Source organism: Kogia breviceps, chromosome 10, assembly GCF_026419965.1.
Source record: "Kogia breviceps isolate mKogBre1 chromosome 10, mKogBre1 haplotype 1, whole genome shotgun sequence".
NCBI classification, from domain to species: Eukaryota; Metazoa; Chordata; class Mammalia; order Artiodactyla; family Physeteridae; genus Kogia; species Kogia breviceps.
This window is the reverse complement of record NC_081319.1, coordinates 52,598,292-52,625,087: the sequence shown is the minus strand read 5'-3', so window position 1 is coordinate 52,625,087 and position 26,796 is coordinate 52,598,292. Positions and strand designations below refer to the sequence as shown.

General features: G+C 43.0%; 1 protein-coding gene across 5 annotated transcripts in view; it reads right to left on the bottom strand.

The window, feature by feature from the left end:
- Nucleotides 1–26,796, bottom strand: part of GLB1 (galactosidase beta 1) — a 98,811-nt gene that overhangs the window by 20,820 nt on the left and 51,195 nt on the right. For all 5 annotated transcript variants that reach the window (XR_010835016.1, XR_010835017.1, XM_059077341.2 and 2 more), the window contains exons 11-15: nucleotides 18,034–18,108; nucleotides 15,358–15,447; nucleotides 11,563–11,676; nucleotides 9,585–9,716; nucleotides 7,418–7,657 (exon numbers count right to left, since the gene is read on the bottom strand). Coding sequence is in view for 3 of the 5 variants with exons in the window: in XM_059077341.2 (XP_058933324.1) it covers nucleotides 7,418–7,657; nucleotides 9,585–9,716; nucleotides 11,563–11,676; nucleotides 15,358–15,447; nucleotides 18,034–18,108 (651 nt within the window). In the remaining 2 variants the exon portion in view is untranslated. The remainder of the gene's footprint in view (nucleotides 1–7,417; nucleotides 7,658–9,584; nucleotides 9,717–11,562; nucleotides 11,677–15,357; nucleotides 15,448–18,033; nucleotides 18,109–26,796) is intronic.

Sequence of the window (26,796 nt, the reverse complement as noted above, 5' to 3'; positions counted from 1 at the left end):
CCAAGATCATGAAGATTTTTCTCCTTCTTCCAAAAGTTTTATAGAGGAATTAAATTAGAAATCAGAAATAAAATATGCTTTAAAAATGCACAAATATATGAAAATTAAACAACACACTTCTAAATAATCCATGGTTCAAAGAAGAGATAATAAGGGAAATCAGAAAATATTTCAAACAGAATGATAATGAAAATATATGTCCATAAACATGTAAAAAGCAAACATTATAAAAGGGCATTTATTAAACACATGCCATGTGCATCGTCTCTTCCAGTTTTTCTTCCAGTATTTTTTTCCTCTTCTCCTTCAGAGTCAAACTTCTCAAGAAGAATGTTTATCTTCAAGTATCCGTATTTATTCATGTGTTCATGTCCTCCCCCTACACTCCTCAGTAGAAGGCCATCTGGCTTGCAATGCTTCACTCTGCTGGCTTAGCCCTTACTGAGGGTCCCCATGACCCCCTGGTGCTAAATCCAGCAGAGATGCTTCTGTCTTCATCTCACTTGTCCTCTTGGCAGAATAAATGTTGTTTTCCTCTCATTTTTTGGTCTCTCCTCCTCACTTTCTTTCATGTTTGTGTCTCTCAAAGATCAGCCTGAGGTCTTCCTTTCTTCCTTCTTCATCCTCTCTCCTTAGAGGACCTCGTCTATCCCATGTCTTCAACAACCATCCATACACAAATGATCTCATATGTATGTTCCCAGCCCAGATCCCTCCTCTGAATCCCCACCCATAAATCCAATAGCCTCCTTGTGTACCTTCTCTCCACTGTTCTCCAAGGCATTTCTAACTCAGCTGTCCACAACCAGACTCATGATTTTGCTCTTCCAGCCCAAGTCCTCTTCTGAAATTTCTTCTTTCAGTAAATGGTACCATCTACCCAGCTGCAAGCCTGGAACCTCAGAGTCATCTGATTACATCCTTCTCTTTAAATCCCTATGTCCGATCTGTCATTACATTTTATTGATTAAACTTTATTCTTTTTTTTTTTTGGCTGCACCATGTGGCTTGCAGGATCTTAGCTCCCAGACCAGGGACTGAACCCACGCCCTTGGCAGTGAAAGTGCAGAGTCCTAACCCTGGACCACTAGGGAATTCCCAATTTAACTTCAAACATCTCTCATATAGTTGATGTCATCTCTATCTTGGCTCCCACCATCCCAGTCTCTCAATGAAACTATGGTCCAGCCTCCTAGACAGTTTCCCTGAATCCACATGTACCCTCAACCAACCCATTCTGGGGTCACAGAGGTTCATCACATCACAATTGTGCCATGTCTCTCTGCTGCTTCAGTGACTCTCAACAGAAAGACCAAACCTTAATATGGTTTAATTGGCCTGTCCTGATCTGGTCTCTACCGGCTTTCTAGCCTCTTCTCTGAACCACACTCCCTTTTCTCTGTGTTCCATACATTTCAGTCCTTTATCAGTTCCTCACACTGGCCACTTTCCCCTCTAACCACATGGCCTTTGCATATGCTGTCTCCTCTGTCTGGAGCATGTTTCCCTCCCCTTTCTGTCATGTTAATTCCTATTCAACACTCCTATCTCTGTCAAGCATCTTGTCCACAGGTAAGGCTTCCCTGACCTCCCTGACAAGGTCAAATGCACAATTATTATCAACCTCCATATCTCTTCTTAGCACCCATTGCAGCTGCAGCTCTATCATTTAATTTGGGTGATTATATGATTTGGGTTGGCTGCCCCAGCAAGACTTTAAGTTCCATGAGGGCAAGAACCATATCTGGTTCTATTCATTATCGTATCCTTAGCACCTGGCACAAAGTTTGGGCACACAGTAGTGAAATGGAGCAAGACCCTATGGTCCTTCCCCACCATGACCTCAGCCTGCCTTTTGTCTCTAGAAAAATTTTAGCTAAAGGATAAGGTTAATCAGAGAAGTGAGAAAAATACAGAAGCAAAGGAAAAAAATCAAATAAGACAAAACAATAATAGTTTAGTCATTAGCAAAATCAAGGACCTTTAGTCTGGGACTTCCCTGGTGGTCCAACGGTAAAGAATCTGCCTTACAATGCAGGGGACGCAGGTTCGATACCTGGTCAGGGAACTAAAATCCCACATGCCACAGGGCAAATAAGCCCACGCACCACAACTACTGGGCTCACTTGCCTCAACTAGAGAGCCTGTGTGCTGCAAACTACAGAGCCCACGTGCCTTGGAGCCTGTGCACCACAACTAGACAGAAGCCCACGTGCGGCAAGGAAGAGCCTGCGTGCCACAACTAAGACCCAACACAAGCCAAAAATAAATTAAAAAATAATAAATAAATCTTAAAATAATGTTAAAAAAAGGACCTTTAGTTCCTCTTCAAGGACTATAGATAATATTCTAAGCCATGTCCTGTGAGCTGTCTTATAGATACTGAAATCCCCACCAGGTGGAAGAAGTTAACTACATGAGGACCAGACTGTAGCCATCACATAAGCTGCCACAATTCAGAGAATTGGCTTCAAGGAAATGGTAACAAACCGACCCTGGAGCTGAAGATTAACTGTACTTAAAACAATCAAGATAATGGTGGTCAGACCACCACAGGACCAATTTCAAGATGACTGTCAGAGCTGACTGTGCTGTTTCTATATGTAGCCCTCTCCGTCCACCTATAAAAGCTCTTGCCCCCTGATTGTCAGTTGGAGTGCGGAGGAAGCCAGCTTTGGACAGGAGTCTGCCCTCCTTGCCAGCCCTGGAAATAAAACAAACTATCCTTTCCACCAACCTTGCCTCTTTACTGGCTTTTGAGAAATGAGCAGCTGGAACCACTCTTGCTAACAGATTTTGGCTCCCAATGTGAAGCTGCACTCTCACAATATCTGGCTCCTTGGGGTTTTCTCCAGCAGAGCTGCCACCATGACAATGCACTGGGATGGCTGCAAGGAGCCCACTGCTCATGGTTCGCTGGCTCTGAGAGGGGATTTGGGGGCGTTCCTAGCAGCTGCCCAAACCATTTGTTTCGGGGATCCTCCCCGTTTCCCCCCTGCTCGCCGCTGGCTGCCAAAGTACGCTTTTCCTTAGTGGAACAGAAAGATGCCTCTGGACGAGCTGATGAGCTCCAAGACCAAGGTAAGTTCACTGGTGTGCACCTGGGCAAACTTCTCTTTTGAGCATGAGGTGCTATTTGGGCATTTTGCCAATTGGTTCTGATGTGTGTCTGATGTTGAGAAACATTTGTGAGCACTGAGTGTCATTTGGGCATTTTGCCAATTGGTTCTGACGTGTGTCTACCATTGAAGACCGTTTGTGTTGGGAAGTGTTTGTTTGGGACTCCGTATTGGTCATTCTCTCAGAGGATCTGTGACAGTCTGTCTTCTGGTGTGTGAGTGTGTATTCCATTTGTGTATTTGGTATTCTTGTTGCCTTTTGTAAAATGAGAAATTCAGGTTCAGTTCATTAGAAAGATTTTAGCTATGACACTATGACTAAAGAAAAAGAAAAATGATTTCTTAAAACTCTGTGTGGCCACCAACAGTATTCTTCAAACTCCGAAAAACATTGGTTAAGATGAAATTCTTTTGAAATTCCAAAACTGGTTATTTTTGTATATGCAGTTAGAGAAAGCTAGCTTGATAAATACTTTTTTTTTTCTCAGAATTCTGACCCTGAGAAAACAAAAATATGCTTAGGAGAAAGTTTGAAGTTAACTCTTAACACATCCTTGAAATACAAACACAGCTCACTTTGCCTGAGACTTCAGCCTTGGGTTAATTAGTAGAACTTCAAGCCAAAAAAAAAAAAAAAAGAGAGGAAAGAGGACTTAGGTATATTAAACATACATCTGGTATCACATTAAAGAGAAATTGTGCATGAAAAAAATGTATGTTTTTAGAGGTTATGGAATATGTTCTTAAGTATGCCAATCAGAAAATGCTGGTATAACAGTTCGATTACTTGTTTCTTAGTTTTGTTAAGGTTTTAAAGGGTTAAAAATTGTAATGTAAAAATGATAAGGGAAACATTTCAGTATGTAAAGCAAGTAGGATGTGTGTTGTTGGCAAGAGAAAATATAAAGAATGGAAATATTTTTGTTTTCTGTTTTTGTTTTTTTTGCTTTGGCCATGCCATGTGGCATGCAGGATCTTAGTTCCCCAACCAGGGATGGAACCTATGCCCCCTGCAGTGGAAGCGTAGAGTCTTAACAACTGGACAGCCAGGGAATTCCCTGGAGATATTTTTGTTGAGGGATAAAAGGAGAATAATTTTGTCCTAAAGCTGGTTGCTTCTGGATGGGAAAAAAATAAGAGACAAATTAATATGGATACAGAAAGTATCCTTTTTTTGTAAAAAAAAAAGGTACTTTGAGAAAAGAATTTTGTACGTTGTTAAGATCAATTAAGATTAGATTGAATTTAATTATGTAAGTGAATTTTGTTATTAACGGTAAGCTGGTACAAGGTGGGAATCTGGTTTTCTCTCTGTTAAGAGAACAAAGTTTTCCTGGAATATTGAGCTGCTTTTGAAAACAGATTATGTTTCTTTATCTATCTAATTTTGAGTTTTCCAGAGGGTCCCTGAGGAATCTCAGAGAGAAATATTGATAAGAAATTTGAAGAATTCTAATGGAAAGCTGCTGTTTTTCTTCTAACTATACTTCTGACCTCAATGTTCAGGATGGAAAAAAATGTTTAATGAAGTTGTCACAGAATATAACTATTAATGATGTGTATCACTGCTGGCTTTAAGTTTACTGCTTAAAGCACATGTACAATGTTTGTGTGACAACTGGGTATAACTGATAAAATGTATAGCCTATAAAATGTTTCCCCATCAACAGACTTTTCTGTACTTGTTTGTTATGTCTGATTTGTTTTCCCCCAATGTAGATGACTAGACAAGTATATAAACAAAAAGTAGGTCTAGCACTGAGGGCATGAATGGACCCAGAGTAGGCAACTGAGCCACTATGGCAACTTGGAAAAATACATTGATTATCAATGTTTTCTATTTACAATTGAAAGGGAAAAATGATAGAAGAAATTTTCACATATTGAGGTATGGGGAAGTCGTTCTGTCTTATACCTGATTTAATTTGAACTTTAGGCTAACCAAACAGCCTGTTTATGGCCTATTAAACATACACTGTGCATATGCTTTAACCATTAAAGAAAAAAATACATTCAGAGAATAGTACAAAAATGCATTTTGGGGCTTCCCTGGTGGTGCAGTGGTTAAGAATCTGCCTGCCAATGCAAGGGACATGGGTTTAAGCCCTGGTCTGGGAAGATCCCACATGCTGCAGAGCAACTAAGCCTGTGGGTCACAACTACTGAGCCTGTGCTCTAGAGCCTGCGAGCCACAACTACTGAGCCCACGCGCCACAACTACTGAAGCCTGCATGCTTAAAGCCCGTGCTCTGCCACAAGAGAAGCCACTGCAATGAGAAGCCCGCGCACTGCAACGAAGAGCAGCCCCCACTCGCTGCAATTAGAGAAAGCTGCACACAGCAACAAAGAACCAAAGCAGCCAAAAGTAAATAAATAAAATGAATAAATTTATTTAAAAAGCTGATCTTTAAAAAATATATATTTTGATTATTATCCTCATTGCAATATGTCTACTAATTTTCAAATGTTTGTCCAGGTACTATGACAAGGCAATCAAAGACAGAGGCAATGTTTTCATAATACCAAATATATATATATATTTTTGTGGTACGCGGGCCTCTCACTGTTGTGGCCTCTCCCATTGCGGAGCGCAGGCTCCGGACGCGCAGGCTCAGCGGCCATGGCTCACGGGCCTAGCCGCTCTGCGGCATGTGGGATCTTCCCAGACCGGGGCACGAACCCGTGTCCCCTGCATCGGCAGGCGGATTCTCAACCACTGCGCCACCAGGGAAGCCCCATAATACAAAATATTGATGCTAAGCTTGGAACAAGAAATTATTTCCAACTCTGTGTCCATTCCCCAAATTAGGCAGGACTAGGCCCCATTTCAGCAGGAAGTAGCCAGAGCAGTTGTCGCCCCATTCCCTCAAAGATTTGGGGGAAATTGGAACAGAAATGGAACTAAAACCAAGTTCCTCTGCCAAGTTTATGATTAACCTCTCTATCCAAAACCTTATTCCCTTTCTTGTTCTATACCTGTCCCTATCAAGACTGGGGAGTATCAAAGAAAAGGGGGGATTGAAATGGAGCAGGACCCTATTGTCCTTCCCCCGCCATGTCCTCCACCTGCCTTTTGTCTTGTAGAAAAACTTTAGCCAAAGGATAGGTTTAATGAGAGAAGTGGGAAAATACAGAAGCAAAGGAAAACAATCAAATAGGACAAAACATTAATAGTTTAGTCATTAACCAAGTCAAGGACTTTAGTTCCTCCTCAAGGGCTATAGATAATATTCTGAGCCATGTTCTGTGAGCTGTCTTATAGATACTGAAACCCCCACCAGGTGGAAGAAGTTAACTACACGAGGACCAGACTGTAGCCATCACATAAGCTGCCACAATTCAGAGAACTGGCCTCAAGGAAATGGTAACAAACCGACCCTGGAGCTGAAGATTAACTGTACTTAAAACAATCAAGATGAAGGTGGTCAGACCACCTCAGGACCAATTTCAATATGACTGTCAGGCTGACTGTGCTGTTTCTGTATGTAGCCCCCTCCGTCCACCTATAAAAGCTCTTGCCTGCTGATTGGGGGCGGGGAGGGGAGTCAGCCTTTGGGCAGGAGTCTGTCCTCCCCACCCCCAATTGCTGGCAACCAAAATAAAGCAAACTATCCTTTCCACCAACCGTGCCTCTTTATTGGCTTTAGAGCAGCAAGCAACTGGACCCACTCTTGGTAACAGTGGCCACTAAAATATTTGTTGAATGAATAACTGAGTCATGATAAGGGCATCTAAGATGAAAACAGGACTTGAAGTGGAGAAGACAATGGTGAAAGAAGACATGCTGATGTCTTCAAAGAATAAAGGAGAGTGAGCAGGCAGTAAAGTGGCCAAGGGAGAGCTGAGGATTGTACAGACAGTGGTGGATGCCCCCAGGGCACAGGGGCACTTTCACACGGAGGTGGGGGTGTTCTGAGAGTATAGAGTTAGGCATGAACAAGAGAAAACAGGTTCCCCAGAGATTCACCCCTTTGCCTGGGCCAGATTTTCTTCAGGATAAAGAAGAAGGGCTCCTCCTAGGCACTTTCCAAGGGGACTATGATTTTTCTTAGAGGAAGGAGGAAGTTTCTAAAGGAAGTTGTCAGTCAATGAAAATGGGGTAGATGGTGTACCTTCATGCTGACCATTGCTTCTTCAAAGATTTGCCATGGTCCTGCTCCTGAGAAATGGGTAAACTTCCAAAGAAATCTCCCAGACTCATACAGCATCCCATTAGCAGCTCTTTTTGATTCTCAATCAGAGACTGAAAACTAGACATCTGAGGCCTGAATTCAAACACTTCCCATGAAGACACATACCTTGGTCCATCTGGAAAACTGGATAAAGGTGTCCTGGGGCAACTCTGGGATCCCACTGGGAATAGAGAAATTAGCCACATAAAAGGCCGGGAGTGTGTAGTCAGATGGGCTGTGGGCACAGCCGCTGTCATGGCCATCCCAGGTCCCCAGGTGGCTGCATACTGCATCCTCCATGTCCAGTGGGAAGATCTCCCAGTCGGTGAGGATTTTGGAATTAAGGGTCAGGTTAGAAATAAGACCCTGTAAAAGAAAAACAGAGCAATGAGCTGGGGTTGGGGCTTGAGGGAGGCTTCAGGTGACTCTGTGTCCCAGCCCTGAATTCATGGGAAAAGCAAACTGGCATATGAAATACAAACAGCATATGCAGACTCAAACGGTGTGTACATCAAAGTGACAGATCTGGCTTGAGGCCAGAGCTTTTGATCCCAAATCCCCAATCTTCAGTGTTTGGTTCAGAGACATTGCTAGAATAGAGGAAATGATGGAATTTGAGGATGAAAGAGTGAGTGGAGGGGGGGATGCAAAAGAACATCCAGCCCACTGTAAAAGGATAGAAAGGGCCGTGATGATGATAGGCAGCCTCAGACTCACATTCTGAAGTTGCTCTATTTGTCCAGCAGGGGCAGGGGCCTGGGGTGTCCATGGCACCAGCCACTGCATTGAAGCCTTTGCTCATGGTTCATCTGGCTTTCTCTTCCCAGCTTTTAAAAAAATTAATTAAATAAATAATCAGTTAATTATTGGCTGTGTTGGGTCTTCATTGCTGTGTGCTGGCTCTCTCTAGTTGTAGGGAGCGGGGGCTACTTTTCATTGTGGTGCGCGGGTTTCTCATTGCGGTGGCTTCTCTTATTGCGGAGCACGGGCTCTAGGTGCACGGGCTTCAGTAGTTGTGGCTCGCGGGCTCAGTAGTTGTGGCTCGTGGGCTCTAGAGCACAGGCTCAGCAGTTGTGGTGCACGGGTCAGTTGGTCCGCAGCATGTGGGATCTTCCCGGACCAGGGCTCGAACCTGTGTCCCCTGCATTGGCAGGAGGATTCTTAACCACTGCGCAACCAGGGAAGCCCCTCTTCCCAGCCTTTTATGAGGGGAACTTCTCCAACCCAGTGGGATACCAAATTAGTCCCAGGACACTTCTCAATACCAAGCCTCAATTGTCCAATTAGTAATACAATCAGCATTAACAAGGCAGCTGTGTGCCAGGCTCTTTGCTGGGTCCTGGGGACTTAGACACCTCATAAGAGTCCCCATCACTCTATAGGTCAGCGTGGCCTGTGACAGCCAAGCAGGAAGGCCACTAATTACAGCCTGAGCACAAGGACTGTAACAGGGACTTTTCTACTGGAGACAAAAGTGGCCCCTGTATGGCTATTCCCTAAGAGTGTCATTGCCTGGCCTCAGAGGATTCACCAGGAGGGTCAGGAAATAGCCCCACACACCTGTCCTCTCCTAGAGTGGGTGGCGCTATCATTCTCTCAGTAAAGACTTCCCTCCTCTAGCAGATGGTGAGCTACACATGGGGTAGCCTATATCTCAACATCCTTGCATCCCTCAAAGCGCCTCACGGAGCATGTGCAGAGTATGAGCTTCACAAATGTTTGCTGAATAATGCTTTCAAAATGTACATTAGAGAAACATATTTGGACTAGACACCTAGGCACAGACTAACCAACAGAAGTGAGAGGCAGTGCACCAAGGGAAAGGTTCTCTGCAATTCAAGAGTTTGTCCTGGTTCATCCACATCCAGAAAACAGAGCAGACCAAATGCTAAGCTGCCTTTGTTGGCAAGGGAGTGCCTTTTGCAAGCTCAGTGGGATTTTTAAGCAAAGGAAAAGCATGGTGCAGTGGCTTTCTCCTCCTGTTTCTTACTAAAGGATGACTGAATTCAAACGCAAAGGAAGGCTTCTGTTTGCAAAGCTCAACTTTCTCATCACCTGCAGAGGAAAACAGTTCTTCAAAATAACCCAACTTCTAGGTTGCAAAACAAATCAGTAGGTTCACTCATCAAATACGGAAAGGTGTGTGTGCTTTTAAAAATTACTTCTATGTGAACAGGGCTGGAGGGAAAGAGTGTATGTGGGAGAGTTTTAAATGGATTTACAGAAACTTCCCTAGTGGCTTAGGCACCAGTCAACCTTTGAACCTCACTCCTAACAAGGAAGCTAGGCCTACCTTAAAATCGTTGATAGAACTGCCGTAGTTCACACGCCCCATGTTCTCCACCAGGAGGTCCAGGGTGGCTCCAGCTTTCCCTGTTATGTTCAGGGTGATCACAATATTTCGCTCAAGGACTCCGTGGGGGACCTGTCGGTTCAATGCCCAATGAGAATTAACTAGGGTGGGAGGGTCAGCAGAGAGGCAGCCCGTTCAGTTAATTCAGCACTCACTTTCCTGCCAGGAAGTGTCACCAGACTTGGGAGGAAATGCTCTGATGGCTCCTTTGCCCAAGCTACTGGCCAGATGCCCACGTTCCTGAAATCACTGCTTTCTACACAAGAAGGTCAGCAGACTCAGCTCCCAGAAATGAAGGGGCAAGGCTGGTTTCCTTAGCTCTGGGATATTTTGCTGTGCATCTATTTTTATTTTTAAATTTTGTATTTATTATTATTTTTTATTTTTATCTTATTTTTTGTTTTTTAAAAATTTTTGGCCCCACTGCACGGCATGTGGGATCTTGGTTCCCTGACCAGGGATTGAACCTGTACCCCCTGCAGTGGAAGACTGGAGTCCTAACCACTGGACCACCAGGAAAGTCATTTATTTTTTATTTTTTAAATTTAATTTTTATTTTATATTGGGGTGTAGTTGATTTACAATATTGTGTTCGTTTTAGGTGTACAGCAAAGTGGTTCAGTTATACACATATACATATGCATTCTTTTTCATGTTCTTTTCCCATATAGGTTATAACAGAGTGTTGAGTAGCCTGTGTATCTATTTTTAACAGAAAGGGGATAGAGGCAAAAATTCCAGGGGAAGATTCCTAATACAGGAACCTCCTCACATTCTCACAGCAAAAAGACAGTTACAAAAAGTAGCTTCTACTGCTGCATAGCACAGGGAGAGCACCTCTGTGCTTTGTGACCACCTAGAGGGGTGGGATAGGGAGGGTGGGAGAGAGGGTGATGCAAGAGGGAAGAGATATGGGAACATATGTATATGTATAACTGATTCAGTTTGTTGTAAAGGAAAAACTAACACACTATTGTAAAACAATTATACTCCAATAAAGATGTTAAAAAAAAAAAAAAGTAGCTTCTAAACAACACGGAGAGAGGAGACAAAATCAGACAAACGAGATAAAATCAGTGAGTTAGGTGGAGTAGTCTCGCTTCAAAATACCTGATATGATGCATTAACCACAAAGACGAAATAATAGAATGAGGGGAAACAACAGGTATTTTAGCAGCAACATATTCCTAGTTTTTTAAAATGCAAGATTTTTAAAAAAATGACCATAATTCACTAAGACAACCCCCAGATTGGAATTTTAGAAACAATTGCTGCCAGTATACACATAATGTCTTAGACACTTGCTGTCACTGAAATTAAAGCCACTAATGACAACAGAATGGAAATATTTTCATTTAAAATTTTCTGAACAAATTTTCTTGGTTAGGAAACATCTCTTCATGTGTTTTTTTTCACATTGTTTCAGTGAGAGGAAGGGAAATCCTAAAATGTTATCTTTACTTTGCTACAAAACCAAAGCCTTTGTGTCTTTTAGCTCTAGTTATCATGAACAACCTTACAGAATATAATTTCTCATGTAATGAAGACCCAAAGTTAAATGAGTCGTCTGGGGTGTACAAAACGGACCCTGCTCTCCAGGAGCAAAGAAGACATGGGTGACACACATGGTCAGTCAGAGGGGATGGCCCTGGACTTGGGGCAACCAGGAAGCTTTCCGAGGAGGTGGGGCCTTAAGCACAGTCCTGCGGTTCAGATGGGTGAGGGGGTGTATCTCAGGTAGACGGAGCACAGGTGAAGCTACATCAGCAAGCAAGGGGCACAGCTAAGGGGCATCACGAGGAGGGTAGAGCCTGAGGATGGAAAGGCAGCAATGGCCTTGAATGTCATGTTATCAAGTGTGACCCACAAACCCCCTCTCCCGTGGGGGCAGACCCACAAGAACAGAGAGAATTCTTACCCCATCCACAGAGACGTAGGCCCGATCGTGGACGCCATTGAAGGGCGAAGAGAGGGGTGTTGGGTCGCTGCAGTCTTGAGGAAGTGTTGTTCGGTACAGCACAAACCCAAAGTACTGGTTAGAGAAGGATGCAAGAAAAAGACATCACTCTTGCCATTCATGTTAGGAGAACTTGGTCACCCTAGATCTGTGTGAAAGTGACATTTCTAAAACCAGAGGAATGAAATGCTTCCCCAGCCTCGGCAAAAATTCCATCTGAGAGAAGGGAACTGGCTTCAATCTTCGGGTCATAGAATAAAACTATCACAGCAGCGAACTGCAAGGAAGTCTGAAGAGTGTTTTGTCAAACGTCACGTCCCCTCCCACAAGAGGGAACTGGACCCTGGCATGTGTTCAGTGATTTGCCCAGAATCACTCAGGGGGATCCCATCATATATATCCCAAAGTTATTTCTGTTACCTCAAAAACCAGCACCAAAGACAACAACAACAAAAGGCAAATGGCAATGGAATGCTCGGTAAAACATTCTCCAGATTCTTGGGCTAAATCCACTCTAACATACAAAACAAGAGTCAATCAGAAACTTTATAGTGGAGGCACGAGGGAAACGGACAGAGATGGGGGTGTAACCTGTCTCTAAGTCAGAAAGTACTTTGAGAGCTGGGATCCCTGGTCCGAAAGGAAGGCCCCAACCATCAGCCTCGGTTCATGGCTTCCTGCTGTGGCCATTAGCTGGGGGAGGTGGATAAATCCTGAGTTATACAAGAGAGTCCAAATGGAAATCCAGCAGGGAACAGAGACAAAGTTCCCTACTCCTCGGGCCCCAAAAGCAAGAAAGTGCACCCCAGGCAAGCGGAGAGGTGACTTGCAGGAGTGGAAGGCAAACGCTAACACACGTTCCTGTGTTGCAGGCAAGTGCTGAACTCAAGAAATGCTATTGCTGTCGCCAGCCAAACCTTCAAGTGCAAGGATGCCTCCCTCCCAGACCCCAAATCTCCATCTCTCTCTTGTTTTTTAAATTTATTTATTTATTTATTTATTTATAGCTGTGTTGGGTCTTCATTTCTGTGCGACGGCTTTCTCCAGTTGTGGCAAGCGGGGGGCCACTCTTCATCGCGGTGCACGGGCCTTTCACTATCGCAGCCTCTCGTTGTGGAGCACAGGCTCCAGGTGCGCAGGCTCGGTAGTTGTGGCTCACGGGCCTAGTTGCTCCGCGGCATGTGGGATCCTCCCAGACCAGGGCTCGAACCCGTGTCCCCTGAATTAGCAGTCAGACTCTCAACCACTGTGCTACCAGGGAAGCCCTCTCTCTTGTTTTTATCTTTTGAAAGTACCAAAGCGGTGAGTCCTAGCTCAGAGGCTGAGGAAAACTTAGCCAGGGGTTTCCAGGAGGGGAGCAGAAGCTGAGATGCTCCCTGCAAAGGCAAAGCTGAGACCTCTGGGGATGGGGTGTGGGGCAGCTGCAGGGGTACCAGGGCTGCACCCCACTCCCTGCAGCTGTGCCCGCCAAGGGGTTTACTGGAAACAAATCTGCTATGGGGGCTTCCCTGGTAGCGCAGTGGTTGAGACTCTGCCTGCCAATGCAGGGGACACGGGTTCGAGCCCTGGTCTGGGAAGATCCCACATGCCGCGGAGCAACTGGGCCCGTGTGCCACAACTACCAAGCCTGCGCGTCTGGAGTCTGTGCTCCGCAACAAGAGAGGCCGCGATAGTGAGAGGCCTGCACGCCGCGAATAAGAGTGGCCCCCGCTCGCCGCAACTAGAGAAAGCCCTCGCACAGAAACGAAGACCCAACACAGCCAAAAATAAATAAATAACTTAATAAACTCCTACCCTCAACATCTTCTTAAAAAAAAAAAAATCTTCTATGGGCTTGTCCCAGATCTGAAACAGCCAGGGCCCAGGAGCCCCACCCGATCCGAGAGCACTGCCTTGGCCAAAGATGAGAGAGAAGAAGGGGTCTGAGGAAGAACAAGGGCAGCTGGCGTCTGTCTACACATGAACCTGGGATTCACTTCCCAGGTTCCTACTGCTCTGTGTCGTGTCTTGTCTGATGTGCTCAGACCCTACTAGGTGGAGAAGACAGGTAGATGAAGACGTGGACGTACAGTCAGTGTGTGTTAGAACCAGAGAAAGAACCTACTCAAAGCTAATAAAAAAGTGTGGGGTGGGGAGCTTAATTATTCATTTTTATTTGTCACAGAGCAGTGCTGTTAGAGTGAAATCACAAGTATAATAATAGTAACTGGAGGCAAAATACGTTAAAGTGAGATCAGATGTGCTATTATTCCCTCTAAAAGGTGATCTCCCTGGGAAGTCAGAAAGGAGGGCCGAGATAACTTTCCATTTCAAAAAATGGGACTGAGATCCTAAGTGATCAAACTGAACACTGAACCCGAGGCAAAAAGTGACGTCACGGGCATCCTGAAATGGTGTCCTGAGAAGAACACATCACCGCTGTCATGTTTGCACCAAAAATGTTTCACTGAATCTAACCAGGGAGGGGCCGTATACAAATCTGGGCTGACCTCTTCAGACATGTCCATGTCATGAGAGAGAGAGAAAAAAAGACTCAGAAACCGTTTCAGATGAAAGAAGACAATGTGTGATCATGAACTGGAAACTGGACTGAAAAAATTTAAGCTATAAAGGACACTATTGGAATGACCAGGGAAACCTGACTGTGGAATGTGTATTAGATAATAGGATTGTATCAATGCTAAATTTCTTTCTGCTTTTAAAAATAAATTTATTGATTGATTTATTTTAAAATTTTGGCTGCATTGGGTCTTCGTTGCTGCGCAGGCTTTCTCTAGTTGTGGTGAGCTGGGCTACTCTCTGTTGCAGTGTGTGGACTTCTCGTTGCGGTGGCTTCTCGTTGCAGAGCACAGGCTCTAGGCACGCGGGCTCAGTAGTTGTAGCTCGCGGGCTTAGTTGCTCCGCGGCACGTGGGATCTTCCCAGACCAGGGCTCGAACCCGTGTCCCCTGCATTGGCAGGTGGATTCTTAACCACTGTGCCACCAGGGAAGTTCCAGTGCTAAATTTCTGAAGAGTGATCATTATTTATGGTCGTGTAGGATAATGTCCTTCTTAAAAATATGTGCTGCAATATTTAAAGGTGAAGTGTCATGATGTTGACAACTACCTCAAACAGCTGAAAAAAAAAGCAGTTGACTGCGTATACACACAGAGAAAGATAAAGCAAGTGAAGTAACTGTTAACACTTGGTGAATCTAGGTGAAAGCTTTATGGGTGTTTGTTGTACTACTCTGGCAAGTTTTCCAAAATAAAAAGTTGGGGAAAACTTTTACAATAAAGATGGGGCTGTGGCCTGGAGATTAAACACACACACACGATGTACTCTGTTCTTGTTCTCTTCAAAAGCAGGAAAAAGAATCTCTAATAACCTAATCTATTAAGAACACAGTCCTTCTACCTTTGAGCTAAGGAAAAATAATTGTCTTTTTTGAGTAATAAAATAGTGGTTTTCCTCTGATACCTTATAAGAAAGATTAATTATGTCCTAAATATACTCAATTTATAGCTTGTACAGAATTATGCTGAAGCAGGATGAGCTACTACCTATCTGATAATAAGAAATGGGGGGAAAACACAGGAAAGATCAGCTCACCATGTAGTACTTAGAACTAAAGAGAGCGTGGAGATCCATGGTTGATTTATGTGGGGTCTGATTTATCTACTTACCGTTTTGGTCTCTGTGTTCAGAACAGGCAGTGCAGAAAGCACATTTTTGCAAGTAGAAAAAAGGTGAAGCATTACCTTTGAAGGCCTACCTGTTTCACCTGGATAAATGTCAAGGGATAAATGCTTTTTACGGGTCCAGAGGGACACAGAATGTCGAGAGCTTCCTCCACTGTCTTTAACTGAAAAGAAACAAAAGCAGCATTCACTCACTGTCACCCCTCCCTGGTAATCACAGTAGAGAATAACGTCATTGACCAAACCCCTAAATAAATTGAAATGGCTCAAATTCTACTTAGTGCTGTCCCCCAGTCACCTTCAATCAATTCCATCTATTCCTTAACTCTGGATGAAAATTAACGGATGATAAACTTAAAAATAGTTTCAAACATACATATTTGCAAACACAACCTCCTGTATGTGAAAGGCCCTTAAAATGCATGAAAACCAAAGCTCCGTAAAGCCTTCTCACCACTCCCAATGAAGTAGCTCCAACTGTGCCCTCCTCTGAATTTGTCTGCAGCATATTTCCCACGCCTGTATCACTTTCCAGTTGTTTATACCACTGCTGTCCTTGCTGACCGTCAGCTCCTTAAGGGCAGGGTCTGTACTGTGCTTACCTCCAATGCCAGCACAAGGTAGACACTCAACTAATACTTATGATTGTGTATTCTTGCAGCTCACGGTGTTTATTCTGATGCAATAACAACAATGATAATGTCTATAAGCTCTGGGTGCCTCACCAAACTCCAGGGGAGACATCACTTTACCCGCATAACTCACTGAATCCTCACAACACCGGGAAAGGCAGGCATTACTGTCCCTTTTTAGGAAAGAAGAAACGGGGCTCAGAGCAGCTCACTTGAATCAAGGCGCAGACAGGATTTGCAGTTAGGTTTGGCTCCAAACCCAGGGCTTTCCCTAATACGATACTGGTCAGGAATTTTATAAACACTTTTCATGGTTACCTCGCCAATAGGCAGCATGGAAGAAAACAGTCTTAAGTACAATCCATCAATTCAGCTGAGTGGGTGCTTTCCCACTTGGACAACTAAAGGAACTCAACTCATGGTGAAAGCTTTTATCCTATATAACTATGTTCTACTTAAACTTCATTTAGTTATATGCCGATTTGCTGTCTTCAATTGTATATATTTAGTTTCTGGTCTCACAATTTTCCTTCCTGGTAAACAAAATGTGCTCTGGTACTAAGGTAGCTATGTTTTAGCAATGTTGTTGTTTGAAACATTTGCAGTTATTTTCTGTTGCATAAAAATAAAATTTTCACAGCTCTATAAAGACATAAACCGGGACTTCCCTGGTGGCACAGTGGTTAAGAATCGCCTGCCAATGCGGGGGACACAGGTCTGATCCCTGGTTCGGGAAGATCCCACATGCCACGGAGCAACTAAGCCCGTGTGCCGCAACTACTGAAGCCCATGCACCCTACAGCCCGTGCTCCGCAACAATAGAGGCCACCACAATGAGAAGGCCATGCTCTGCAATGAAGAGTAGCCCTTGCTCGCCACAACTAGAGAAAGCCCATGCACATCAATGAAGACCCAACACAGCCAAAAATTAAAACAATTTTTAGAAAGACACAAACCAACTGTTTCCTTAAGTAGCAGTAGCAATGAACATGTAGAAGGTACTCCCTTTACAAGTGTGATCAAAGTTTGGTTAATCTAAAGCAAGACTCCTATCAGGCAGAGAGAACACATTCTTTGTAGATCATAACACATGTATCCGACAGTAGGTGAAAAATGTTACAAGAGCTCAACCAACCAATAATACATCAAAGGGCTTCATGAATGGAAAAATTATACAATCATGTTTGGTATTTTGCTTAAAGATAAAAACTTATGATGCTATTTTAGAATTATCAAGATTCTTAAGAAATATGTAACTTTTTTTTCCTTGTGAGTTAACCCATATAGGAGTTAGGGATTATCAGAGGGGAAAACCTGAAGACACAGATGGTCAAAACAAATTGATCTGGGCTTACGTCACTCCTATCAAATGAAACCTCGCTTCTTTGTCTCTTTCCCTAGAATAAAATGGTCTTCACTCATATTTGTGATTCGTTTCTAGCTTTCACCCCTGATGTCCCGATTACCATATAAGCCACGAGGACATAATTTTGAGATGGAGGGGAGTGTATAATTGAGGGTTAATGCCTGTGGCTTTTGAGAACCCCCTTTGAGAAAGGTGAATTATAGAAAAGAACATCACCAGCCATAACAATAAGGTTGCATGTTATTCCCACAAGGGCTCCTAGTGCTGCTTTTTTTTTTTTTTTTTTTTTTGTGGTACGCGGGCCTCTCACTGCTGTGGCCTCTCCCGTTGCGGAGCACAGGCTCCGGACGCGCAGGCCCAGCGGCCATGGCTCACGGGCCCAGCCGCCCCGCGGCATGTGGGATCTTCCCGGACCTGGACACGAACCTGTGTCTCCTGCATCGGCAGGCGGATTCTCAACCACTGCGCCACCAGGGAAGCCCCCTAGTGCTGCTTTTGACATGGATAATGGAACCAAAATGATCTAAGAATGCCCGCTCGTGCCCCATGTGCTCACCCTGTCAACATGCACACAGAGTCTCTCACCTCCCGTGTCCCCGTTTTCCCAGAAACATCACCTACCACATCAGTCTCACAGAAAACAAGTTCACAGGAAAATAACAAACCGATTCCCCAGCATAACACTTTCACTCACGACTGCTGAATTCCACTTCCTCACTCTCAATGTTTCTGTCATTTTTTTTTCTCCTTACCTTTTTTAGACCAACTTTTCCATATGCAAACTTCGGTGTGGATGGAGGGATAGGGCCTTCCGGTACTTTTTCAAACTATAAACCAGAGTGGAAAAAGACAGAAAAGAAAAACAGCCGTTAAACTCTCAGAAACATATCTGTACAATTCATGTTTCAAAAGGAGGGTCAAAGAGTCAAACAACAGTGTCAGTGATTTTTGGAAAGGCAAAGGAACCAAAAACTCTCCCCCACACAGAATCTAAGTGTATATCTTTGTATGTCTGTTCTTTAAGCTCCAGGAATCATTCAAATAATTATAGAACAAAAGACTTCAAACCGAAAGCAAAAGTAAGTAGAGAGAATAAAGGTGACAGCAGAAGACTGAAGTGGAGGAGAAAAGGAAAAAGGTACACGGTGAAATGGACTCTGAAGGGAGGGAGTTTATAGTAGGAAAAGATGGTATTTGCAGATTAAATCTCATTGGTAGATTAAAGTTTTGTGTCAATGTTCAATTTGCTGTGGTTATATAAGAGCATATTCCTGCCTATTCTTACAAAATACACACTCAAGTATTTAGGGGTAAAGGGTCCTGATGTCTGCAACCCTCCAGAGGTTTAGGGAACACACTGGCTTGGTGAGGGGCAAATGATGACACAAATAGAGTGAAATGTTGACAGGGGTGAATCTGGGTGTGGAATATACCAGTGTTCTTTGTAATATTCTTAGTCTTGAAACATTTCTTTCAAGTAAGCTTGAAATTATTTTTAAATAAAAAAATTTAGAAAATAAAACCTTATTAAATATGTACACACACACAATCACACACACAATTTATATTAACATCAGAAGGTATGGGTGTAATTCCCAGGTCTTAAAAACGTCTATGTCCATCTGGAATCTCCAAGTAGGTCGTATTATGATCTGTCAGGATCTTTACAGTTCTTTCTTTCCTCCTTTCTTCCTTCCTTCCTTCCTTCCTCTCTCTTGCTCTCTCTGCTTCCCTTTTTAAAAGTAATAAAAAAGAAGAGGATAAAACACTGCTATAGTAAAAAGCAATAGTCTCCTGACTCACTATTCTCTTAGTTCTGTTCTTCAGAGAAAACCAATTTAAAATCATTTAGGGCTTCCCTGGTGGCGCAGTGGTTGGGAGTCTCCCTGCCGATGCAGGGGACACGGGTCTCTGCCCCGGTCCGGGAAGATCCCACATGCCGCGGAGTGGCTGGGCCCGTGAGCCATACACGCTGAGCCTGCACGCCCTGAGCCTGTGCTCCGCAACGGGAGAGGCCACAACAGTGAGAGGCCCGTGTACCGCAAAAAAAAAAAAAAAAATCATTTAATTCTTCCAATTTTTGCTTCTTTTGGTCTCTAAATAATATACTCATCTGCTATTTCTTGTTCAATTTAAAGCATGATTATTGATTTCTTTAATACATGGGATTTAGCTCAGCTGTACTCTTCTGGATATCTCCTTTTCTTACCAATGTGGTTATGTCATTTTCACTTTCTCTACTGGTTACCTTTGTAGCTTTAAATAATATCATATACCTTTATTTCTCAGTTCTAACCAACTAAGACATCCCTTGTGTCCACAGATCTAAAGATAAGGATATTTTCATGCTTTGCTGAGCTCTCCTCTCAACTCCCATCTCCAAACCATCAACTGTACTTTTTACATTGTCAAGGTTAAAGGTCTAGTCTATAGCCATAAGTCCTCCCTTCAAGTGTACATTGACTCTAAATTAAAAATCAGGGCTTCCCTGGTGGTACAGTGGTGAAGAATCCGCCTGCCAATGCAGGGGACACGGGTTCAAGCCCTGGTCCAGGAAGATCCCACATGCCGTGGAGCAACTAAACCCGTGTGCCACAGCTACTGAGCCTGTGCTCTAGAGCCCGCGAGCCACAACTACTGAGCCCGTGCGCCACAACTACTGAAGCCCTCGCACCTAGAGCCTGTGCTCTGAAACAAGAGAAGCCACCTTAATGAGAGGCCTGCGCACCACAACGGAGTAGCCCCTGCTCGCTGCAACTAAAAAGAAAGCCTGCATGCAGCAACGAAGACCCAACACAGCCAAAAACAAAAACAAACAAAAAACCAAAACAATCACCAATGCTCACATTATTATAATTATATAAATATTGCTCTCTGCACAGCTAAGTGGCGGATATATACTGGGATGGCATGTTCTCTCTCCTTGTAGATGCTTTTTTTCTCTTCTCTTCCCTGGGGTTTCTAATTGCCTTTCTTTTTTCCTGTCTGCCATTAGGTTAACACCTCTTTAGGTTGTTCCAAATTTCCAGAGATGGTATCAAGTTTCTCCCACCACTCTTTTCCCCCCTTAGAAAACTTCCTACTGGAACCCTCAGTCTTCCTGCTCCAAGACTTGAGAGTCAAGGATTTTTTTTTTAAACTTTTATATTTTATTTATTTATTTATTTATTGCCCCGCCGCATGGCTTGTGGTATCTTGATTCCCTGCCCAGGGATTGAACCTGGGCCCACAGCAGTGAAATCGCCGAGTCCTAACCACTGGACCACCAGCAAGTTCTGAGAGTCCAGGATTTTCCTTCATTATTCTTCTGGTTTTTCCCTCCTGTTTCTAGACACTCATGACTTCCTCATTTCACTAGAGAAATCTCAAGTAACTTCCTAAGGACTGGTACATGGGAGGTAAACTTCCTGAATCTTTGTAATGTCTGAATACGTCACATTTAATTAATAATTTGGATGGGTATAGAATTCTATATTGAAAATCATTTTCCCTTAGAATGACAAGGGTACTGTTCTATGTCCTCTGTCACCTGGAGTGGCTCATGCCAGGCTCATTCCTGAAAAAGGTGACCAGCTTTTTCTCTCTAGAAGCTTGTAGGCTGTTTATCCTCAATGTCCTAAATTTTTATAAGGATGTGTCTGGATACATATGTTTTTTATGTTCATTATGCTAGGCAACTCAGATATCCTTTTCTGTTTTGGAAAAAAAATCTGCACTGTTTCTTTGATGTTTTCTTTTTCTCCATTTTTTTCCCCTTCCTTATAAGTAACCTGCACATCCTAGATTCTTCCTCTGTATGTTTCATATATTCTCTCTTTTTTCCATCTCTGTCTTCTGGTTCTAATTTCTAGGATATTATTTTTAATTTCCAATATCATTTTCTTGGTCTCCTTTATCATAGTATCCTGTTCTTATTTTATGGATGCAATATCTTCTCAAATCTCTCTAAAGGATATAAATTTGAGAAAGTTTGCTTTGTTTTGTTTAAGATCTCTCCTGTCTCCTGAATTCTCTGTTGCCTTTAGGGTTATTTTTCTGTTTATTTCATCTTGGTCTTTCTCTTTCCCTTTGCAGGTTTTATGGATGTGCTCAAACATCTGGCCGTCATCCTTAGTTGTCTATTCATATTTAACAGTAATGCAGATGAATGTGCTAGCATTTGCACACTCAGCTTCTCTCTGCCAGTCTTGCTCTGTGTACAGAAGCCAGGCTTGTCCAGTTGGGAGCTTTGTTTTAGGGTGACTTGGCAGGGAGTCAGACATAATACATGGGGTCTTTGCTCTGGGGCTGTTCTTTAAAAAAAAAAAAAAATCCTCTGGGCTTCCTTGGTGGCGCAGTGGTTGAGAGTCCGCCTGCCGATGCAGGGGACACGGGTTCGTGCCCCGGTCTGGGAAGATCCCACATGACGCGGAGCGGCTGGGCCTGTGAGCCATGGCCGCTGAGCCTGCGTGTCCGGAGCCTGTGCTCCGCAACCGGAGAGGCCGCCAACAGTGAGAGGCCCGCGTACCGCAAACAACAACAACAACAACAACAACAAAAAAGACAAACCCCAGAGAAGGTAATGAGATGTGTCCTCATTTTCCAGATGTGATAAGGGCAGAGGGCCAAGTTTGTGCAGAGGCCAGGAGCTGTAAACTGTACCTCCTGTAAAATTCTAGAATTTTATGTACCTTCATTTTAAGGCTAGAGACTCACAAGAAAGTGAGAATTGTATAGCACAGGGAACTATATTCAATATCTTGTAATAACCTATAATGGAAAAGAATCTGAAAAAGAATGAAAAAGTACTGAATCACTTTGCTGTACACCCTGAACCTGACACAACATTGTAAATTAACCACACTTCAATATTTTTAAAGTGGTACAAAAAAAAAGGGGGAGAATTGAAAGATGAGGCTTGATGAAAACAGGGGCAGAGTCATGGAAGGCATCCTGACCAGATCAGCATTTCAGAGAAACCACCCTGGAAGACAAACTAGAAAAGCCAGGTCTGTAGGAAATGAATAGACTAATGCCACAAGAGTACACGTGACACTGTAAAAGACTATCTATTTGGATAAGCAGATGCAAACTAGTATATATAGGATGGATAAACAACAAGGTCCTACTGTATAGCACAGGGAACTATATTCAATATCTTCTGATATACCATAATGGAAAAGAATATGAAAAAGAATATATATATATGTATAACTGAATCACTTCTGCCATAGCAGAAATTAACACAACGTTATAAATCAACTATACTTCAATAAGTTTTTTTTAAAAAAGACTAACATTCATTAAGTAATATTCACATCAAAATCCTTAATTATCAGACATAAACACTGTGTCCACCAGCAACACGGATCATCAAGAGACAGCTGTGTCTACCCACTGAGCTAATGTCATTCCAGCCATAAACCAAGAAGGACAATCAGTTGGCCAGTGTAGACTGGTCCTGGGTCAAGTTTCAAACTTCATTAAGCTTCTGAAGTACTGAAAATCACGATGGCCATTCTCTCATGTCCAGTCCCCACCCAGCCTCACTACTACCCTGATGAAATTCCGAGATCCCCTCCAGTCATCAAGGTCCTCAACTACAACTTAATTTCTGCAGAATGACCCATCTTCAGAAAGTCAGCTGGACTCATCTTTGATGGAATCCCTATGAAGAACTGGAGCAAAACGTTAAAAAATCGGTCTGAAATTCATTCAAAAGCATACAAAAATAAACTCACCACTGCCCCTCTCAGGAATTGCTACCAAGGAGGAGGTCGCTACCCTATAGTATTACGCTTCATCCTCGAGGTCAAGGTGTTAACCATGTCTGGTTGAGTTTTACCCACACCAAAGAGAATATATTTAAAAATGCAAACGTCACGAGCTTTGCCACGCCTTGAAGAGTCCTGTGCAAAGGGCTGCCTGGAGTCTTCACCGCTGAGCACAAGCTTGTGCAGCCTGCTGGGAAATTCCCACCTCTGGGAGTCCATGTCAGTGAAAGAGACTGTCCATCTCCACCCAGTTTACTCTTGAGATGAACTAAAGAAGAGACCCATTTGACTTTTTAAGTCTTTGGTGAAGGAAAGAGGCAGGAAGAGCTATATATGGGGGGGGGGGGGTATTTATGATTCCATTTCTTTTCCTTGATGCAGACAAATACTTTGAATACCATCTAACAAACCGTCGAAAGGCAGACTCTTTTCCTTGATGCAGACAAATACTTTGAATACCATCTAACAAACCATCGAAGTGAACATCTACAAAGGCTCATAAGAAAGAGCTCACTTTTAAAGTCATTCATGTCTCTCTTCTAAACCTGAAATATCAAAAAAGAGAAGTGGGGAAAGATGACCACATCTTAAGCTGCAATCTATCATAAACTATTGAATTACATTAATTTCTGAAGACTCTGTCTCCTTCATGGGTTCATTTTACTGTGGCCACTGGTTAAATGCTTGGGATCCTCTGGGTTTGTCTTTTGCTTGGCCCGCTGCCTTTCTCACTCAGCTTCTGCGTGCAATCTCCACCTCTCCTGGACTTCAGCCTCCACCTCCACAATGACTGCAGAATCCGTGCCTAACGGATTCTTCCTGGAGCTTCTCACTCTTAAGTGAGGTGCTTGCCAGACAGACACCTCCACTTGGATGTCCTCAGAAGCATCCTGAGCTCAACTTGCTTCTCCCTCCCCCTTCTCACCTGTGCCTTCTCTGCAACCCTCTATGTCAGCTGCTGACCCCAAAACCAATCTAGTTATCCAACCAAGGTTGTAACCTGGACAAATCAATGACTCCTCATTCTTCCCCACACCGGCATTCAGCCAGTTGCCAAATTCCACCAGTTATACCTCCTGAATATTTTTCAAATCAACTGCTTCCTCTCCACTCCCCGTTGGCCCTGCCATCATCTAATTCCTAGGTTACTGAAGCAGCTGCTGAACTCATCTTCTGCAGCCAGAAGTGCCCCAAGGGAGGGTCCTAGCAGTGCATTCTCATGGTCATAGGTTTTTGTAAAATTTGCAGAAGTAATGCGATTTAACCACAAAAGGCTAAGACCCTCACCTCTTTCTGCTCCAGCTTTCCTGTGTTAAACATCCTCTTGCATCAGGAGGCTTTAGAGTGGCTACAGGTATCTTTGAGATTCAACCAAAGGAGAGTTGAGGTGGGGATTTATTTAATTTGGGCGTAGAATATATTTACAAGGTTCACTGTCACTCCTATGAGTAGGTAAATTATTGCTAACAGATTATGCTGTCTCGCAATATGATTGTGCTCTAAGGCTTGCAGCTCCAGAAATACGTGGGTTGTGGAGGGAAAACAGGGTTTAAAATGTTATGGGGCCAGATCATCAAAAAATCTACAAACAGTAAATGCTGGAAAGAGTGTGGAGAAAAGGGAACCCTCTTGCACTGTTGGTGGGAATGTAAATTGATACAGCCACTATGGAGAACAGTATGGAGGTTCCTTCAAAAACTAAACATAGAACTACCATACGACCCAGCAATCCCACTACTGGGCATATACCCTGAGAAAACCATAATTCAAAAAGAGTCATGTACCACAATGTTCACTGCAGCTCTATTTACAATAGCCAGGACATGGAAGCAACCTAAGTGTCCATCAACAGATGAATGGATAAAGAAGATGTGGCACATATATACAATGGAATATTACTCAGCCATAAAAAGAAACTAAATTGAGTTATTTGTAGTGAGGTGGATGGACCTAGAGTCTGTCATACAGAGTGAAGTAAGTCAGAAAGAGAAAAACAAATGCCGTATGCTAACACATTTATATGGAATCTAAAAAACAGACAAACAAAAATGGTCATGAAGAACCTAGGGGAAAGACGGGAATAAAGATGCAGACCTACTAGAAAATGGACTTGAGGATACGGGGAGGGGGAAGGGTAAGATGGAACAAAGTGAGAGAGTGGCATGGACATATATACACTACCAAATGTAAAATAGATAGCTAGTGGGAAGCAGCCACATAGCACAGGGAGATCAGCTCGGTGCTTTGTGACCACCTAGAGGGGTGGGATAGGTAGGTTGGGAGGGAGGGAGATGCAAGAGGGAAGAGATATGGGGACATATGTATATGTATAACTGATTCACTTTGTTATAAAGCAGAAACTAACACACCATTGTAAAGCAGTTATACTCCAATAAAGATGTTAAAAAAAAATGTTATAGGGCCAGGATCTGTCTACAGAAATTTCTTCCAAATATTACAGCTCATGCATGAAAGAATTTGAGAGAGATTTTCCCAGTTTAGATAACAATCCTAAATATTCATATAATGCTATCAGTAACAAAAATGTGAAGCTTTCCCGTTTTTCTAAACTATCAATACTAAAAAACAAATTTCAATCAGTCACACTTGAGAAAGATTGCCAGTCTCTCTAGAGAAGATTACAAACATTGTTGTCATCCGAAGAGACAATAAAACAGCATGCAGCCAAAAGAATATAAGGAAAGAAGGATGGCAGAGGTGTTTCAGTTAATAAAGCTAAAATATATTTTTAAGTTTTGTGATGTTTGCAATTATTTTAATTTAAAAATTTTAAAATTTGTATTGATTTTTAAACATTTTTATTGGGGTATAGTTGATTAATATTGTGTTACTTTCAGGTGTACAGCAAAGTGAATCAGTTATACATATACATATATCCACTCTTTTTTCTTTTTAGATTCTTTTCCCATATAGGCCATTACAGAGTATTGAGTAGAGTTCCCTGTGCCATACAGCAGGTTCTTATTAGTTATCTATTTTATGTATAGTAGTGGGTATATGTCAATCCCAATCTCCCAATTTATCCCTCCCCCCACTTATCCCCTGGTAATGGTAAGTTTGTAATGATTTTTTTTTTTACTCATTTAAATATACATTTGCTTTTGGTGCCTCACTCAGTACCCTTTCTGAAATGCATATCTGACTATGTCACATGGTGTATTCAGCAGCATTAATGTTCTTGGTGAAGGAGGAGATACCATCACCTGTACCTTAAGGAGAAAGCATGGCAGTGTTGGTTCCCACTAGATGGGGAGAAGAGACCAGGATGTAAAGAGAGAAGTGCAGATAATTAAAGGTCCAGTTGAGGTTGGAAGTACAAATCCTTGTTCCAGCCAGTCCACACTGAAGTTCACAGTCCTCCTGCCTGGTTTCAGGGCCAGAGTGTGACAGCAGAATGGTCCAGGCCGGTGGATTGTGGAGCAGGGACCCTTGAACAGCAGCAGAGAGGGCTGTGGAGGGTGATGGAGAAAGACTCTAACAGCCATCAATCCTAAGAGCAAGGGAAGGTCAAGAAAATGTGAGGGGTTGCGGGGGTTGGGGGAGGGGGCAGAAAGAAGTAGCTAAATATATGGGAGAATAAAAACGTGAGGTTATGATGAGGCCAAAGATTAGATGATGTTTTGTGCAAGAAAAGCACATGTAAATATCTGCTTTTAAATTTGACTTGGATTGCTTTTCTATGTTAAGCATAGAAAAGCTCATTATTTCAGAAGCAAAATGATTCTAAAAATAAACCTGCCA